This window comes from Thermobia domestica, chromosome 1, assembly GCF_964235325.1.
Source record: "Thermobia domestica chromosome 1, izTheDome1.hap1.1, whole genome shotgun sequence".
In the NCBI taxonomy this organism is placed as follows: domain Eukaryota; kingdom Metazoa; phylum Arthropoda; class Insecta; order Zygentoma; family Lepismatidae; genus Thermobia; species Thermobia domestica.
The window spans coordinates 213,382,588-213,402,556 of record NC_137454.1 but is presented as its reverse complement, the minus strand read 5'-3'; the positions used below and the strand labels follow the sequence as shown (position 1 = coordinate 213,402,556).

At 36.6% G+C, this 19,969-nt stretch overlaps 2 protein-coding genes across 2 annotated transcripts in view; both read left to right on the top strand.

Annotated features, from left to right (window-relative positions):
* The window catches only part of LOC145678627 (ionotropic receptor coreceptor Ir8a-like), a 100,485-nt gene that overhangs the window by 80,314 nt on the left and 202 nt on the right, over positions 1–19,969 (top strand). The window contains exons 4-6 of the mRNA XM_081748987.1: positions 8,410–8,613; positions 11,186–11,352; positions 18,989–19,171. Coding sequence (XP_081605113.1) covers positions 8,410–8,613; positions 11,186–11,352; positions 18,989–19,171 — 554 coding nt within the window. The remainder of the gene's footprint in view (positions 1–8,409; positions 8,614–11,185; positions 11,353–18,988; positions 19,172–19,969) is intronic.
* Positions 19,035–19,969, top strand: part of LOC145693573 (ionotropic receptor coreceptor Ir8a-like) — a 94,028-nt gene continuing 93,093 nt past the window's right edge. Inside the window, exon 1 of the mRNA XM_081769674.1 lies at positions 19,035–19,171. The gene's annotated coding sequence lies outside the window, so the exon portion shown is untranslated. The remainder of the gene's footprint in view (positions 19,172–19,969) is intronic.

The window sequence follows — 19,969 nt, the reverse complement described above, 5'->3', positions numbered from 1 at the left end:
GGCCGGGCCGAGCATGTGCTAAAATTTCCGGCCCATGCAGACCTCTAGCTGGTGGCAGTTTGAAGCAACTGATGTAAAACAATTGCACTTAACGGAACAAACTGGAATTGGCCACCCTATCCCTTCTACATTTTCTCAGTGGCCCCTATGCTGAGAGAGTGTACTATAACATACCATCTGGTAGAATATTCAGATAAAATGATTTTACCAACTATCCAAGAATTGAACTCAAGCAACTACGATTTTTGTTGATTACCCCAAGACTATATGTAAGAATGGTACATAGTCTCGGAATACCTGTAATACAGGGATGCAAATAAGCAAGAAACTTTTACTAGTACAAGAAAAAGCTACTAACCCACATCTCACAATAGAAATTATTTACTTACCTTCTGTATGATATTAAATACTCGCCCGCATCCCTGCTACAATATATATCAGCGTGCCTTTTTATTTAATAAGATTTTGGTTTTTGCGCCGTAAATTGAAACAAATTTAAATTTACGTAGCAGTTTGCAAGTTTTGTATCGTATTTTCGGATGTGTGGTAAAATATTACAGAAGTATTATTGTTAAAAATTTACGAGTTTATGTGGATAGGAAATCATTTTATTGTATATCACAAACCATTGTGATAATGAAAAGCAACATAAATAAATAAATAAATAAATATAAAGTTCTATAAATTGAGTTCTATAATATATAAATTGAGTTCTTACTTTGTCCCCTAGATTTGGTTAGCTGGCAGCTGGGTTTGTACATAAACATATCGAGTTTTCTATTAAATGGTGAATCCGTGACACCAGTGGAATTATGCAGTATTCGAAGTGAACCTTCATTTTCACAATAAATACACAATATGTAAATTTCATCAAAAATATTGATTTTCTAATTGATATTGTCTAAATATACTTGGATTCAGTTTATTTCCCACTTTTCTGTAAGTTCTAAACGAAACACTACTTTTCTTTCTCCATTTTTATTTGAAAGGAAAAGGGCTTAGTACCGGTACAAAGAAAATTCCTGGACCAATACAATCTGACATTTATGAACTCCTTATCAAAGCTTAAAACAACTATGAAAAGACAGAAGAGAAACAAAGGAAATACTACTAAAATTCTGTGTTTTAGCTAGTGATTTTGTTTCCGCAAGGGAAGATGGTATCTTCCATCTCGAAATTTCATTAAAGCGCTTTATTTCTAGATGCAATATTATGTCAAAGTACACCAGGCACCTTTGTCATCATTCTCTGACCAGTCCTCAGTAATATGGTGTGTAACTCGTAGTGGATTGATTTGTATTCTGAGAACCTGAAATACACCTGCGGGAGAAAAGGGAGAGGATATTTATCACTGAATGTTTACTAGTAAAAATGCTTCTGTCCTATGTTGAAGGAAAGACAACTAATTACATGCTGCTTTTCTTTTCTTGTTCCAAAAGCTGTTCACTTCGGTAATAAATTATGATCATAAATGTATCGCATTTTGCAATGCAATATTAAGTTTGCGTCCCATTTCTGTAATTTTCTGTCGTAAACTGCCGTGCAATATCGCTTAAATAAAACTTTTATCAGAGGCGTCTCGTGACATAACTTTCCAGTAGTTCATAGCCATTAGAAAATTCTAATTTTACAATTCTTTCAGTATTCTAAATAAGAAACTAAAAATCAAAGTAACCATATATATATCTGCTGCCTCGTATATTTGAATTGTCAGCTATGCTGTTTTGAGAACTGTTAACAGTATGCACAAAACATGCGAAGTATCAAATTATTACGATAGTTGCAGAGACACCATTAATTACGAACGCTTTGTTCATGTACTTTAGTATTGTTGTCTCAAGACACTTCATGACTGTTTATTTTGTATTTACGTTCTCTGTTAGAGTTAGGTTATATAAGATGAGATTTACAGTTTAAAAAGGAAATTATTGTAATGTGTTTTGATGCTCTCCCACCTGGAATTGAACCCGGGTCTTGTCCACTAAAGAGATACCCTAGTCGCTGTACAAGTGAGGAGGACAGGACACTTCACGAAGTCAACCAAACCATGAAAAATACCAGAGCTATTAGAATCTTCGGGCTCCTAATGGGGACATACAGCATATTCAAACACTCCAAAATTTGAAGCAATCAATCAAAAGTGAGTGAATGTGACGATTTTTTTTAAATACAAGATTATAAGAAGTCTTAATAGAAATGATCATGCGAACGAATCGTGATAGAGTATTTTGGCACGTACCCAGAAAATGTTTTTGGATGAGTCCAGTTTGGGAGAGCGGTCCAATACTATAAGACACTACATCTACGTACGATTGTTCCGATGTAATTCAACACCCGAGAAACGATGTGTAATTTTTAAGTTCTGGCGTCTATATTATACGAAAAATTATAAAATTAGATTTTTTTAAAAAAGAAAAGAAAAACTACAGATGAAGTGTAACATTAAATCTTTAGGCTACATAAGTAATTATAGTTTTATTGTGAAAGTGTACAAACGTATGTCGACTTAGGAAGTTTTGAAGGGGGATCCGAACCCGGTGGATTCTCCGTGTGGGGGGCCCCTAATGCTCACACTAGTTAATTGTTTATTACAATTCTCATATTTATTTTCTTTTTCCATCAGATGTCCCAAATATATTACACAATTCAGGTCCACTGCTAATTCCCTTCATTTAGTGGCGGCGGGGGGACTAAACAATTTCATGGTAATTTACCTTATAAGCAAACGTTTCGCAACGAATGGAATCGAACTTTACATGAAATCGAAACCCCTATATGTTGTTCAACACTCGGTGCAAGCACTGCGCGATATCTGGTATAGAATGAATGCTACGTGCGTGGAAATGAATAACTGTGTTCTGTTCAGAGTCACCCACGATTGAGAGGTGAAACTGAACAAAGGAGGGGTGACACTGAACATTAAAAAAAACACTAAAAATATGCAGAAATACTAAACGTATATATTTTAGGGAAGAATAATCTGCATCTATGATCTGTCCAATAAGAACAAAGAAAGAGATTTACTAAAGTCAAAACAAAATCAATAATATATCTACTGTGTATTAAAACTCCTTGGGGAACGTAGACCCCGTAGAACTAAGCAATGCTGACATGTGCTCACGCACTGGTTCTGCATCGCTTACAGATAAAAAGTACATTGTCACCGTGCTCACACAGACTATGCGGTACCAACGGCTGCATCTTGAACATTGGATCCAGTTATCTATTGCAGATAGCCCAGGACAGAGAAATGAAAGCGCTTGCAGCATTACATCACGTAATTAACGAAACATTTTCTCCTTTCTCGGCGCATGTCACGAACACTGCATTTGAACAACCTTTGTCTGCCACAACACGCTTTGGTTTATTGTTGAAAGAAAGGTCAGTCTCTTCCACATTGTAGATGTGTTCCGGAGAGTTGATCAAGCCAGTGCCTTCTACGGTTTGATGCAGGAGATCAAAATATTCTGTGACAACTTCCTTGTTGAAACCTTTTGCTCTTGTAAGAGATAGCTGTTTCAGGGTTCGTAATAATAATTTAGGGTTTCGTTTGAGAAACAATCGAAGCCAATCTTTTCCCGCCGATCGCGTCTCCCTGTTGAAATGATGTTTCAGTGCTTTCTTTTCAGCGTAGTCAAATGCGACTTTTCTTACATTTTGCAATGTTATAGAGAAAGGTTTTCGTGCCACCTTGAGCAACAAGTTTGCCATTTCGTCTTCCTCTTCTTTCCCAAACACGGGCTAACCTCCTTGTGACCTCCTACTGACAGATTTCAACCGCAAGTGTAACGTGCCCTTTGCTTATCTCGTATTTCTCGGCAGCCTGGCAGAGGGACAGTTTTTTTTAAATTTCCTCGAAGGCTTGCGCCATTGTTTGCCTATTCCATCGTTCGTATTTTGTGCCATTCTTTACTCTCTTGTAGTCTCTGGGCAGCTGTAATGAAACATGAAACCCTGATAAGGCACTGTATACAAATTGTACAGTAAAAACATCATAACAGCAATACAAAGATGTGTTCAGTGTCTTCCCTTCAAATCGGTTCAGAGTAGCCCCACAACGCAGGTTGTCTGTTAAGTGTTCGTAATCTTTCACAGATAGCAGCACCAGTCAGCATGTAGCAGTCAGGCATGACTAAATCCCCGCCAAACTTCCATGCATCAACAACGTGGTTCTGTGCTGTCTCATAGAAATTACACACTATATAAACAAGGTCTCAAACTACAATATGGCTATTTTATTACTTGATCCTTACATTTACTAAATTGATTAAATTCAGTCAGAGATCTTGGAGTTATATTTGATACGAAACTGACATTTAATAACCATATAGAGAACATAGTTAACGAATCTTTCAAGATGTTAGGGTTCATAATTAGAATTGGAAAGGAATTTAACAATAGTACTACACTAACAAAAATGTATTATGCCTATGTGCGATCAAAACTGGAATATGCTGCTGTGATTTGGAACCCATCACAACAGCAATACAGACACCAACTGGAAAAGGTCCAATCTAAATTTATCAAATACTTGACGTACAAGACAACTGGAATCTATCCATATTATGAAAATTATCTAACATTAATAGACAACTTCTGTATCCCTACACTTGAACAAAGGCGAAATGTGACAGATTTGATTTTTCTCCATAAAATAGTACAAAACGAATTTAATTGTACAGATCTCATATCAACATTAAATTTTCATGTCCCAACACTTAAAACTCGTGCTAATAACTCTGGTCTGTTTTATTGCAAAAAAGCAAGGACCAACGTATTATTGAAATCACCAATTTGGAGAATGTGTTCTACTTATAACAAAATATGTATCAAACACAAAGAAATTGACATCTGCAATATGAACTCTATGTTTAAGAAAACTATTGTAAATGTATTATGCCACCAACACTATAATTGGGCTTATGCCTGTTGTGTTGATTGCAAATAAATAAATTTGTGTTTGCCTCTTTCGCTTTCCTCTCCAAAACAAACGTGAGTTCATCACGTCACTCGAATATTTAGCTCACCACACAAACGTCTTCCAATTCCACCACTTTCTACCAAACTCAAGGTGGCGGTTTTTGGATACAAATGACAAACGTTAATATGTTCAGAGTCGCCCGCCGTTCAGAGTCCCCCCCCCCACTCTATAAGACGTGAGAAAAGCAAAACGACGGTGTTTTCATTTCATAATCTATCAGCCATTTATTGCTTTTAATGAACTTTGAAGTTTCGACACAGTTCAGTTTACACCTCCAGATGATAGTGAACTTTGGTCCATTATGTTCTAACTTCTTTCTAAACTTTCACAACTCTCAGTGATATACAGTAGTTTGCAATCACTCAACAGAATCCTCTACAAGATAGGGTAATGATAAGATTTTTCTTAAAGGAATCTCCCGAAAAATGCTTTCGTGTCGAAGTGCCTTAGATTCACTAGTGCTGAAAAAGTATTTTAGGAAACCCTAATACTACAAACCTATTGAGGGGGATACACGGGAGTATACGGAATATACCCGCCTTAATATCTTTATAGTTTAGCATACATTTACTTTAATTGAGACATGTAATGGAAAAGAAATAATAAATACTAGCAAACATATTTATAATACGTGTATACCAGCACACAATGTAGCTAACTGATTGAAAAAAAAAGAGTTACATACTACTACATTTTTCTATTTTAAACTGCAGTTCATTCTTTGATTCTGTTTAAAGCGCCACATTACTGGAAATTAATTAACAACAGTCGTCAACACTGCACGTTCAACTCTTGATTTGAACACCAGGAGACTGCAGTTTCTCCCCTCAGCTGCCTGCGCTTTCCTTCTGTACTACACATAGAGCAGTCTCTCTCATGCTCGCTGCTCTGTTGTGAACGTGATGTGTGATGATGGAATGTATATACGCAAGGTATAAAGCAAGCGAAGAGTAGAAACGAAACTACAATATAATAATATTCTAAATATTATTAAATGGCATAAGGAGCAACAAACAGCGCACGATATTTTGTGGTTCACGTGCCCTTGCGAACTGCACAAGCCGACGCCACTGATTTTTATATATACAAAATGAAAATTTATCATGTAAATTTTAATGTGAAGTATCATATGTCTACACTAATATTTAAATATTAAAAAAAATATATATCCAGTAGCCAGGAATCGGCCCCGGGCCAACTGCTCGGAAGACAATATGCTCACTACTACACCATCATCACTATATCTCGAAAGTCATCTGGATCAGTGGCTTCTAATTGTCTATGGTGATAAATGAATAAATCCACTGTCCCTTCCTTTCCACCTCGTAAGAAATGTATGTATAGTTCTGTGCTCACCTATCACTAATTCTTCTTTCTCACCCACATTTGCATATTTGTTTTTATATTTGTGTTGGAGGGATAGGGTGGCCAGTTACAGTTTCTTTAGAGTTGTCCCCTTAATTGTAAGTCGCTTTCGATCTCTTCTTTCCACTTCTTAGCAGTATAAAGGTAACGAACAAAATTCTGTCGCATTTTGTGGAGGTTTGTATTCAATTGGCCCTCACACCGTGAGTAGAATGCGAATGGAGATAAGGCGAAGGTCAGCTGTTGGTGTGGGTATATCCAACATACTACCTGGTTGTGACAGTTCAGTCACACCGTGAACTTACGTAAGGACAGAGTGAACATGGGATTCTCACAGAGCATCATAAGGGCGCGTATGCTATACAAGTACAAACTGGAGTCAAACGCCGCTGCGCGCAGGGCGGAATATAGTATTTCAGGCCTTTGGTGAGGATGTTGCGACTCCGTGGACATTCCAGCAGTGGTTTAACAAGTTTAAGGAGGTGGCGAAAACTCAAAGACGCACCACGTGCCGGAAGACCAACACATGTACAAGATGAAGATCTTCTGGCAGCAGCAATTGAGGTGAACAGTGGCCAAAAAGGTGAATAAATGGAACTACAATTCAGTGTGAGTGGAGAAACAATTCGGCAGCACCTATCATCTTGGGAAGCATTACAAGTTGGGTCGATGAGTCCCACATGATTTGACTCCGGGACAGAAGGCAACGTGAGCAGACACCTGTGTTTCTTTGCTGTCTAGTCTGAGGAAGGAGCCATTTCTGGAAGAGTTTTGACGTGTGATGAGAAGTGGATTCTGTACGAAGCTCCATGGCGCCGTCATCATTTGTTAGCATCCCATTAAGTGATTCCAAAACAGCCGAAACTAGTACTGCATCAGAAGAACGTCCTCCTCCTGTGTATTTGGTGGACTGCTCACGGCATCATGCATCGGGAACTGCTACCAGCTGGTCAGAGCATCAATGCAACTGCAACTGTGTATTGTCGGCAATTGGCCGTGTTCAAGAAAAACTGAAAACTCTGGAGGCAGCACTTCTGAATCGCAAAGGGGTCCTTCTGTTACAGGACAACGCTAAGCCCCACTTAGCTAGGATGACCCCGGACACCGTTCTACGCCTTGGGTGGGAAACACTATTGCATCCGCCATACTTTCCGGACATTGTACCGTCCGATTATCACCTGTTCCATTCCTTGGACAATCATCATAGAGGACGCCAGTTCAAATCCTTAGTAGAGGTGCAAAATGCACTTGATACTTTCTTCGCTTCACGGCCCACCAAGTTCTGCCGCGATGGAATCCATGGCCTTCCAGAACGTTGGCAGAAGGTCGTCGATGCTGATTGGGACTATTTTTGATTTTGAAGGTACGTCTTAGGTGACATATCGATGTTCAAAACTGGTGAGTGAAAAAGCAACAGAACTTTCTTGGTTACCTTTATTATAATGTTGTATTCTTCGTCTTGTATTCTTCGTAAACCATAATATTCTTCATTAGTTTATGTTTGTTGTCACTTATACGAATCTAAGATAAAGTATCCTTTGGTTAATTTACTTTAAATTCAGATATGTTTTCCATACTAAATTGAATGTAAGTTTTAATTGTCGAATCATTAGAAGTGTTAATTAAATTCAAGGTGTTTTAGTATAGCATAACTTCTGGAATCTTGATCTACAAGTTACATTATTGTATTGAATTGTTTAAGTTTATAGTCATATAATTAATGTTATTTATATGAATCATGTGTAAGTAGTTAAATATTGAGAAAAAACTTATAAAAATAACATTTGTAATATGATCAGTGGCGTATTTAAGGTGGGGCTTCCGGCCTTAAGCACCCCCGAAATTTTATTTACTGTATTAAAGTAAATGAAATATCTTGCAGAATTTTCACATTTCCAGGAATAAAGTTACCAAAGCCCGCCCCCGAAACAAAATCGTAAATACGCCCCTGAATATGATATTACACTATCAAGCGTTAGATTTTATTTAGTATATTTAAAATGACCACTACTAAGAAATGTTAATATGGGAGTACAGTACGTGTTACTTTTTTTCTGTTTTAGTTTGTCAGGAAACTAAAAAAGGTGTGTCTGTCATATTGGATTTCACATGGACTGGTTGGTACAGAAGTATGAAATTGGCAGACGACGCAGGGATTCCTTATATCCGGTTGGATGCCACTGTTCGGCCATTCGTAGAAGCCATGGAAGCTTACCTGAAGAAACGAAATGGCACAGACGCTGCACTTATTTTCCAAAATGAAGCAGGTAATATGATAGCTTCGTCTATTTATTTGTAATAAGTATTGGATAAACTGTTTTAGTTCTTTGCTTCCTATATGTGATAGCCAGTAGGCCCTATATATTTTTTTCTCTGGTGGTACGCTAGGCAGAAGTATTGCCACCTTTTCTCTGAAGTTTAAGGAAATGCGGTGTCTCTAGGAATATATATATATTTTTTAAGTTTTATTCTTAAGAAATGATTTTTTAAAAATTTAAATCGATTTGAAGATTGTTAACATATTTAGAAGAAACTACTATAAATAATGAGCAGGACATACTGATTTGTTCTACTTGTTTCGATTATCACGTTTGCCTTCGCAGCCTCTTAAATGAAAGAAAAACAACTCATGACTTCCTTGAGTGTCTTCAGGCAATAAAGTTCCAGATATATTTATTTTCTCTAAAGCACACATTTGTCATAATTGAGGAGTTTTATGTAGTAGAGGTCCATACCGACATAGGCTTTTTTTTTTTTTTTAATGGAAGATTTCATTTTTAAATTCTTTGGTATTAATTCTACAGGGTGTTTCAAAACAACACCGACAACGTTTGGGAGGTGATTCCTGACATCAAGATAAGACAAAAAGTATAGACCAACCTGGGTGCACAAATGCTTCCTTTCGGAGTTATAGGCTGCCAAAAATGTAAAAAAAAAATGAACTTTAAAGGTCCATAGCTTCAAAACTATGGGGCCTACCGTAGTCGGGTCAATACTTTACTAAGGAACTAATATGTGCTCTATCCAAAAATACATGCATCAGAATTCCGCAGTATATATGCAACAATTTTTACAGAGATAGTAAGTCAGTACTTCAGATTATATGCCCGTAACCAAACTGCCTGTACAAAAATTGTTACGTGGGTACCTTAGGATTCTGAAACATACATTTTTGGATAGAGCACATATTAGTTCGTAAGTGCAGTATTGACCCAACTACGGTAGATCCCATAGGTTCGTACCTATGGACCTTTAAAATTCATTTTTTTTTTCATATTTTCTGCACCCTATAACTCCGAAAGGAATCATTTGTGCACCCAGGTTGGTCTATACTTTTCGCCTTATTTTGGCGTCAGGAATTACCTCCCAAACGTTGTCGGTGTTGTTTAGAAACACCCTGTATACATCTGCAAAATTTCATTACGATATCGTACTACAGTGAAGGAATATAAATCGTCTTGAGATGAAAGCGAGTATCTATTGCAGTTATGTTGGTGGGGTAGTTGTTTGAATAGCGTTGAATATGTCGCAGTGTGCTAGCACGAATTCGAGTATAATCCCAAGAAACAGAGGAGACAGTTGACAAGTACGTGGAATTGCTGAAAGCAGCATTAATTCACTACTATAATGAAAAGTAAACCATCAGCAACTCGACATCCTTTCAAGATTCAGTCCTCTGTAGGACTTTGCTTGAAACCGTCAGGTAATATTCTAGCTGCTGATGCATATACAGTACTTGTGCCTACGTGTCGATTTACTCGATCGGACTGCTACGTAAATCTTGCAGATACATTGTTAGAAAATCAACCACTGCAGCCGAACCCAGCTAAAGAACGAGACGAATGGAGTTTGTCCGTTTTCTGGATCCAGGTGCTGTTCTTTGGTAGAAAGTGTTCCGTCAAGCCAGACATCAGGGATGCAGAGTATAATCTTCATGAATAGACTTTACTAGCTGTACATAATGCATAGACTTGTTTCCAGTGCCAGGGATTGTTACATGTCCAGTTTCTATATAATACATGGACTACTTTAATGTATTATTGTTACACACATATTGTTCTGTTTACTTTTATCTGTGTTCCTTATTTTGTAATTAGTTTCTTTATCCATTTTCACAAAATGTATTATACGACTGCTGCGAGACGACTATTATACGACTGAATTATACGTATTCACGAGAATCCTATGAAGTCGTTCTTTCTAATAAGAGCTTATAAAACCCCTTTTTAAACACACTAATATTTATGTTGTATTGAAATGAACTGTTAGTTTCTTTGTATTTTGAAGCAGAAAAGAATAAATCTATTTTACTCATGCTGAGTGCACATGTACAAACGTTAAATAAAGATATATATCTATGTTTAAAATATTTACCGCAATGTTCTCAAATCAAAACATGTTTTCCCGTTATGGGTCCTTATTACATAGAACTCCTCAATTCCAATATCATTCAGCGAATTTATAGATATAAGGGGTTGTCTTAGATGATAATCTGTATCTTAAAATAATTTTACCCAGAGCATGTGTGCCTATACGAACAACTGTAATTCTCTTATGTACTGAAATATTTATTCAGCTGTAAAATATCGTTTTATATCCACAGCACAATAACATGTAATTAACAATAATATAATTATCTATTTCCCATTGTTACTGTAGCCTAAAATATTTTGTTTACTAACTTTGTAATATACGTATATTCTTTATAAGTAACACGTAAGTTAGTTGATATATTTAACACAAAGAATTAAATGTAAATTAAAGATTTTTGTAATAAGATATGGCTTTTCTATGTATAAAGGTATGTGCTATATCATTGTTATCTTGCCCTTCTTGCAGAATTGGACCAGACTTTATATTACTTGATTGGCCATTCCATATTAAGAGTTATTGTGCTGAATCGTTTACAAGATAACACAACTTTAGGTTTAAGGAAAATGAGACCCACACCATCATACTTTGTCATATTTGCTGACACTGACAATATGAAGGAGTTATTCAATACGGTAAGTAACCTTGAAGGAAAAGTAAGATAACATGTGTGTCTATCTTCGAACGTGTCTTAAGTGTTGTGTGTGTTCCAAAACTCACTAGTCCACTTTTAATTATATCTTATACACAGGCGTAAAAGTGAGGGGTACGCGGGCGGACATAGTTCCCCAATTTCCAAAAATATCTATGGCGTCCCGCCACCTTCTAAAAATTACGATGGGCAAAGATAGGTAAAGATAGGCACGGGGGACGGCATGACGTCAAGCGCTCCCCTACTTTTTCAAAGTCACTTTTACCTCTGCTTATACATAGTCAGATTAAGCAGGGAATGAGCATTTGACAGTTAAAGGATTTTTCTTAAGCGCACCCAGTTGTTTGAATTTTAGTGAATAGCTTAAAGACAGTGAAATATATATATTTGAGATCTGCACGGGCCGCGCCCGGCCCGCGGGCCGGGCTTGGGCGGGCCGACTCTGTTATTTCTTTGGGCCGGGCCGGGCTTGGGCGGGTCGACACTGTTATTTCTTTGGGCCGGGCCGGGCTTAGGCTGGCCGACACTGATTTCTCTTCAGGTCGGGCCGGGCTGGGGCTGATCAATTGTAATTCTTTATTAATTATTGAATTTCGTTAAATGATAATTGGGATAAAGCCAAACGTTGGAGAAGTGTGTCCGTGAAAAATGTTACAAAGAATGCAATAGTTATTTACAGTTTGTGTTGCTTAGCGGCTCCACTTTCACTATAGAGGATTGCAGGCATTATGCGGTAAATTGAGCTCTGACCTTGACCTTCACTGAACTCAAAATATAAAAAGAAGGAAGGGGGGGAATGTTTTGCCTGTCGCTAAACAATATTGCCATCTTCACTTTATGCTAAAAATCAATTAAGTTAGATTTTTGTTACAGGGAATGGAGTTTTTGTTCTCTGGATGACAGGCAAAGTTCTAGGAGGCAATGGTACCATTCGGGAGGCAAGCGTCAGGTTGTGAACCAGAGTTTAGAAAATGTTTCTGAGGGTTAGGTCAAATTTAGTACTAAATTTTGAGAAAGATTCGGGCTCGAGCTAATTTTTTAAAAAATTTATCGGGCCGGGGTCGGGCCAAAAACTTTTAAAATTTATCGGGCCCGTGCCGGGCTTGGGCCAAGAATTTTTAAAAACTTATCGGACCGGGCCGGGCTCGGGCCGAAAATCTCCAAAACATTTCGGGCCCGGGCTGGACCGGGCCTAGGTACGTTCGGGCTGGATTGGGCTCGGGCCTAAAAATTCGGCCCGTGCAGGTCTCTAATATATATATAGAGAGAGAGCTATATAGAAAGAAGTAGAAAGAAGCTATATAGTACCTACAAATTGCCATTAAATAAACTAATAACAGTTTCTAAAGATTTTCCTTATAAACGAGAATGTACGTGCACAGTTTGTGACGTCATAATTATTATGTACCCAAATTTATACTCTTTACAAGTAGTTTTAAATATTTATTGGTTTATATAAGCCTTTTCTAGATACTATCTGGCTTAATTTCTATATATTGTTTTTTAAAAATTATTGATTTTCTTATTCATAATAATTACATAAAATGGAATTGGCGTAGTGTTAAAGCGTTATGGCCTCTCATCAGCGGTTTCGCTTGTGCAACCCAACGCAATTTCTTCATGTCATGTAAATCTGTGTAAGGCGGAGGATTGTGGTTGTCGACCCAGGCTATATGGGAGTTTCTGCTCGAGTTCTTCTACTGCACGACAGTTCTGAGTAACAGTCTGTTTTTTTATTTATTGCGGGACCTGTCACTGAGAGTTTTCTTCCGACTATTGTTCCTCTTCGCCGATCTCGTTTTGTCATGAGTTTTATAGACCGACATCACCTTGGTCACTGTCTCTCGCGACACTCCCAACACTTTAGCCACTTCGTTACACTCGCATTACATAACCAAGCCCCAACAACTTGCCCTTTTCTCGTCCATTTTATACAGTCACATCTGCACAGTTCACTGCGCATTACAGTTCGACTGCTTCTTACCTAGTACGGAGTTCGTCGTAAGAGCTACCATCACAAGCTCGGAACTGCGGTTGCCGCCTTATTGTTGTCACCAAAATATCTGACATGCTTCTAGCTCTAAGTGTTTCGATTAAGTTGATAAGTATCTGTAGTTCTACCTCATGAGTATATATAAAGGTAAACAAGAAAGTTATGTCGTTCTTGTGCAGGTTTATGTTCAATTGGCCCTCACACCGTGAGTTGAATGCGAATGGAGACAAAGCGAAGGTTATTTGTTAGTGTGGGTATATCCAATATACTACCTGATTGTTGCAGTTCATTTACATCGTGAACTTACGTAAGGACAGAGTGAACATGGGATCTCCACAGAGCGTCATAAGAAATGTATGCTATACGAGTTCAAACTGGGGTCAAACGCCGCTGCAGTGGGGCGGAAGATATCCCAGGCCTTTGGTGAGGGTGTCCTGACTACGCGGACGGTGCAGCAGTGGTTTAACAAGTTTAAGAACGGTGATTAAACACTCGAAGACACACCACGTACCGGAAGACCAACACATGTACCAAATCAAGATTTTCAAGCAGCAATTGAGGCGAATAGTAGCCAGACATGTGAGGAACTGGGACTATAATTCAGTGTGAGTGGAGAAATCATTCGGCAGCACCTCCATCAACTTGAGAAACAGTAAAAGTTGGGTCGATGGGTTCCACATGATTTGACTAAGGGCCAGAAGGCAACGTGAGCAGACACCTGTGTTTCTTTGCTGTCTCGTCTGAGGAAGGAGCCATTTCTGGACAGGGTGTTGATATGTTATGAGAAGTGTTTTCTGTGCGAATCTCCACGGCATCGTCACCATTGATTAGCATCCCATTAAGCGATTCCAAAACAGCCGAACCAGTACTGCATCACAAGAAGGTCCTTCTGTGTGATTGGTGGACTGCTCTTGGCATCATTCATGGGATCTGCTACCAGCTGATCAGAGCATCAACTGCAACTATGTACTGTCAGCAATTGAGCCGTGCTCAAGAAAAACTGAAAACTCTGAAGGCAGCACTTCTGAATCTCAAAGGGGTCCTTGTGTTACAGGATAATGCTAATCCCTATGTGGCTAAGATGACCCAGGACACCAGTGTACCCCTTGGATGCAAACACTATTGCATCTGCCATCTCCCCGGATATTGCACCGTCTGATTATCACCTGTTCTATTCCTTGGACAATCGCCTTAGAGGACGCCAGTTCAAATCCTTAGTAGAGGTGCAAAATACACTTGATACCTTCTTCGCTTGACGGTCCACCAAGTTCTACAGCGATGGAGTCCGAGGCCTTCCAGAACGTTGGTAGGAGGTCGTCGATGCTGATGAGAACTATTTTTGATCTTCCAGGTACGTTTTAGACGACATATCGATGTTCAAAGGTGGTGGGTGAAAAAGCGAAAGAACTTTCTTGGTTGACTTTATATATATGCTCTAGGTATATTAGTCCTTGAACGGAATCAAACACTCTTGAATATATTTCTAAACTATTAATAAGCTTATGACCACAATACATTTTTACAACACTGATATTATTTATTACTTCCAAACAATCCTATATCATTCGTGAAGTACAGCATTGTATTGTATTAGAAGAATGTCCAGCATGTGCACTGAGTAACTGATGAAAATGAATGATGCCTTTAAATCAGTACGTTCGTCATATCCTGAAATATAAAGGGTTTTCTTAAGTACTGAAGAAATCACATCATAATAACGAAGTAGGATCCTAGATTCTAGACAGCCTAAATATTAAGTCATAAAACATAGCGTTTGAAAAATCATCATAATGTCATTATGTTGTCACTGACAGATCATTTAAGGGATACTAAGATTTGTTCTTACCCGACATACTTCTCTTAAGCTACTTGTTTGATGTAACAAACTTCTTTCATTAGTACTTAACACGAATTTAAATTTCATTCTTTCTTACCCTTAAATTCCCTCGCGGCTCTATTCTTAACATACACGGAAGATGTGGGTTTCATTCTCGGAGGTAGCTCATGTGGTTTGGATGTTATGTTGAACTGTAAATCCACGTCTCGTGTATCCTTAGTGCTGAAAGGGACATTAAACTCTAAATCGATCAACCAACCAATCATTCTTGACCTTTCTTTACCGTGTATCACATCCTTAACTAGAAAATCGGTTCTCAAACGATGTCTTATCAATTTCTTATTCTCTTTGTGCACAATTATCTCCATATTAGTTCCAACATTATCTCATTACTTTTCCATTTTATAATTTTCTCCATGTTCTTCAATTGTGCACATTTCAAACGATTCTATACTTTTCCATCAATTTCACAGTACCTATATTTCTCGGTCGTAGATCTTCTCCTTGGCTATAAAACTAGCACGTGAAATGAGCCTATACATATACGGGAACTAAGAAAAAATATACAAGATATCTAAAACGTAAAATAATGTGCAAAATATGTTGCTTGAGAACAACACATACGTACTTTAACTCTTGAATAAACCACACGGTAACTTGTTCCATGATGGAAGTTATAACCATCAGAGGGAAAATATTGCATATTTTATGAAAGAAAATGTATTGAAATGAAATGTTTAAATCTTTTGTTATGAGAGTTATCAACCAACTGCAAATAATTTTTAGTGTGGCAATTTCTCCCTTATTTTTACTTCAACGATCATATCTCTTGCTTTACCGCTTCCAGATCCTTCAAGGTAACATTAACATGTATACGTAGACTACATAACTACAATACGTCATTACACTTACACAAGTCACATGCTGAAGTATAAATGATCAGGAATACATTTGCTCTATATAAGAAGTAGTAGTATAGGAATAAAGTTTTCGAGGTTTAGAAGAATAAAAGTGGCTAGCTCATCAACGCAGAGGCCATAGGAATGTGAATATTGGGTGGAAAAGTAATTTTCTCACGAAAGCAAGAGAGAAGATAGGATTTTTTAAAATTTGTATTCTTTATTTTCTTCTTCATTTCTTTTGCCAAGAATACATACCTCACGAATCCTTGAACTTAGAGAAAAGAAACTTGGCATCTACATTCTTAAACAAAAATTACTGAAATGCTTTCGAAACATCAGCTCAAAGAAGTATCAAAGTTAATGTTGATTTTTTTTAATAATTAAATTTGACTTTGAGTTCCTAATTCAGACGTCAAATTTATCAAAGATCTAATTGGAGATTAAGCCAAATTGAAATATATATATATATATATATATATATATATATATATATATATATATATATAGTCTAAATTTGACTTCGGGTTCGATAAAGGTTCATGCGTGTGACATATCATATCGCAGCGTGTGACAATTAAATGTGTATACAAGTTCGCTGTTAAACAAGTTGAAGTTTGCCACGTGATCTTTCGTCTGAATAAAATGAACTATTTGGAAACTGAAGTCAAGGCCATTGGGTTCTAACTTCAGCTCTCCAACCCTAGTGTTAACGCACATAGAAATGTTAAACAAACAAACAAAAAATGAAAATAACTTAAGAAAATTGGCCACTCGCGACGTGAGGTTAAAGGACTCATGCAACGCGGATGTACGTCCAACATATTAACTAAAGAAACTGATGGTAAGAACAGGACTACAATATGTAACCATTAATAGTTTCTACCAAAATCGGAAAGTTCTTAAATTTGCTCTATTTATAAGGCGTCCTTATAGAAAGCAAATTTCTTGTTTTAATCTATTAATTTAAAACGGAAATAATGATGATTATTAGAAGTAAATAGTAATGTTGTGTTCAACATTTATAAATTCGTCCGTCACGCACTTCCCTGGAAGCTAGAAAAGGTAAGCAGATCATTAGGAGTAAAGTAATTAAATAAATAAAGCTCTAAAATGTATTTATTGAAATTATTTATTTTTAAACAATGTCAAACAGTATTCTATAGTCACGTTTTTACTAGAGTTGCATTATCTTATGAACATTCTTTACAATTACGGTATATTTCGTACATATGATAATAAAACAGAATGGGTCATTATACACCTAGACGGCCAGAAATTCTGTCCCAAATGTCATCATAGGTAACCCAAACAATTCGAGATATTACAATGAATATTATTCTATTTAAGGGCACTAATATTCAACTTGCAAGTGAAAATTATTCAAAATCATCAAGAAATAGAGTGGGGAAGGAACCAACGAGAATAACAAGTATCGGTAAAGCTGGCCATTATGTACCAATGATATTCAAACTTCTGCAAAAGCTTGAACTTCTCAAAAGAAGAAATAAAAAAATCTATCGGTCTACAAGACCATTGCAAGATTCAATTGGATTAACACAGCCAATAGTGGACCAACGTCTGGCAGACCACGCACTGTGAGAATTGTGCAGGCCATAAGATTTTATGGTCAGATTCTCTCTTAATTCTCAGCGAAACCAAATTATAACACAGCCAGAGAGTTAAAAATATCCAGCAGAACAATGTCTCCTCTTATTCATGACAATCATGAAATTTGTGGCTACCTAGGTAGAATAGAACTGCTTCTTATTTTAGCTATGAGATTCGCAAAAGAGAGAGAGAGAGAGAAAATCAAAGGTCTCATTGGTTCGGTACGCTGCGAACCGCCATCGTCAGATTCTGTTCACAGACGCAAAAGGTATTTTCGGATCAGAAGTATTACAACCGTCAAAATGATCAGATTTGTGTCCGAAACACTTAAAGAAGCTGCTGAAATTACTCAGAGAATTCAAAGAGTCCATTATGAAGTTTCAGTGATGGTATGGTGGAAATTGAGTGATCATGGGGTTAAATGTTCCTAGTTTTATGAACAAAGAGTAAAATATAGGTAAATGTGTATCAATAAGATCAGTTAAATAGTGTAGGCAAACCTGTTAATAATAGTTTCTTTAAAATACAACACATTGAGCTTTCCAACAGTTTTGTATTCTCTTGCAAAACCAAAGCAGCTCAAAGTGGCTCGCGAATGATTTTTATGGAGTTCACCAAATGCTCGGATTGGTCAACTAGGAGTTCGAATCTTTATCCGCTGAACCATCGTTTGTTTCATGAGTTGGAGAGGAACTTAGCCTCCACTAAATGTTACCCCCCAACCCCAAAGTGCAATTTCTACAATGAGGCTTTATTCAAACTTTGAGCGATTCCACCTTTTTATATAGTGCGTGATTTCGTAGACGTGTTTTCTGATAGGACATTTTGAATGCTATTTTTACTCAGATTGCTGTAAAAGGTTATTTCCTTAACCTTATTATATTTGCAGATACGAACTTGTATGTAAGAGACAGAATTTATGGCAGTGTTACGTACATAAAGTATATAAAGATTTACGAATTAATTAACAGACTAATAACATTTCCAGTTACCTTCAACAAATTTTTAAAGAAGCTTTTATCTTGAATAGTTTCGAAACATAAGAAGTGTAGATTCTAATCTTTTTCAAAGTATTATAAACCACGATTGTGAACTTTACAAGAAAATAAACATTTTTCTTCTATTTTCCCATATACTGTATATGTCTTTCATTTCATAGTAAACATTAATAACTAAAACTGATCAATGTTAGAATAATCAGAATTCTCTTTATTCTATTAAAATTGCTGAACAAAAGCAGTCAAATATACTATGAACACGTTTTTTATTTCTTTTTCAGGCTGTAAATGGTCAACTTGTAACACGTGACTCTCGATGGAATCTTGTGTTCACTGATTTTAACTATGACAAATTCGACAAGAAATCGTTGAAACTTACGGTCTCCCTTCTGCAAATGAAGAAAACCGTTTGTTGTCGACTATTGAAACAGAATATGAACTGCAACTGTCCACAAGACATGGAAGTAAGTACTTTTACTAATATATCGGTTATGTACGTACTGTAATAGTATATTATTATTATTTAGAAATAAGTAGCAGACAACCTCAAATTCTAGTTTATGTTCCAGACAAAATCACGAAGGTTAAAATTTGTTCCTTATGGTTAACATATAGGCTGCCTAATTTCAGAGCGGAATCAATAACTATCAAGTTAAACTAACACGATTTTAACTTTTCTATTACAAATTATAAGTTGAAATTTTACAAATGTTAACCTTGTTGAATTTGATAAAGTATCTTAGTATGAATTCACAGTTATATATATATATATATATATATATATATATATATATATATATATATATATATATATATATATATATATATATATATATATATATATATATATCGTTAGGTTAATAATATTCTTATATTTTCGAATTAATGTATGCACCGCTCTTACCATTGTCAAATGAAATACTTAACTGTAAAAGCGTTGTATTACATAGGTTCCATATATATATACATATTTTCTACACACACTTGGCCGAATAGTTGGCGAGGTGAGCAAAGTAGAACCGATTTAAAGAAAAACGAAAGTTTATCCGATGTAATCAAAAACAAAATAAAGGAAAGGAAAATTATCTTAGAATATGAATAACAAAAATAATCAGAACCTACGAAAGAAAAAGAAACAACGAACTTGACATGTGTTTAAATTTGGCAAAAATTTAAGAAAAAATGAAAATAGAATATGGATTTAATACATGAGACAGTTGTGGACCTAGCCTGGGTCCCGAAAGTCTATATGCTTCCTCAGT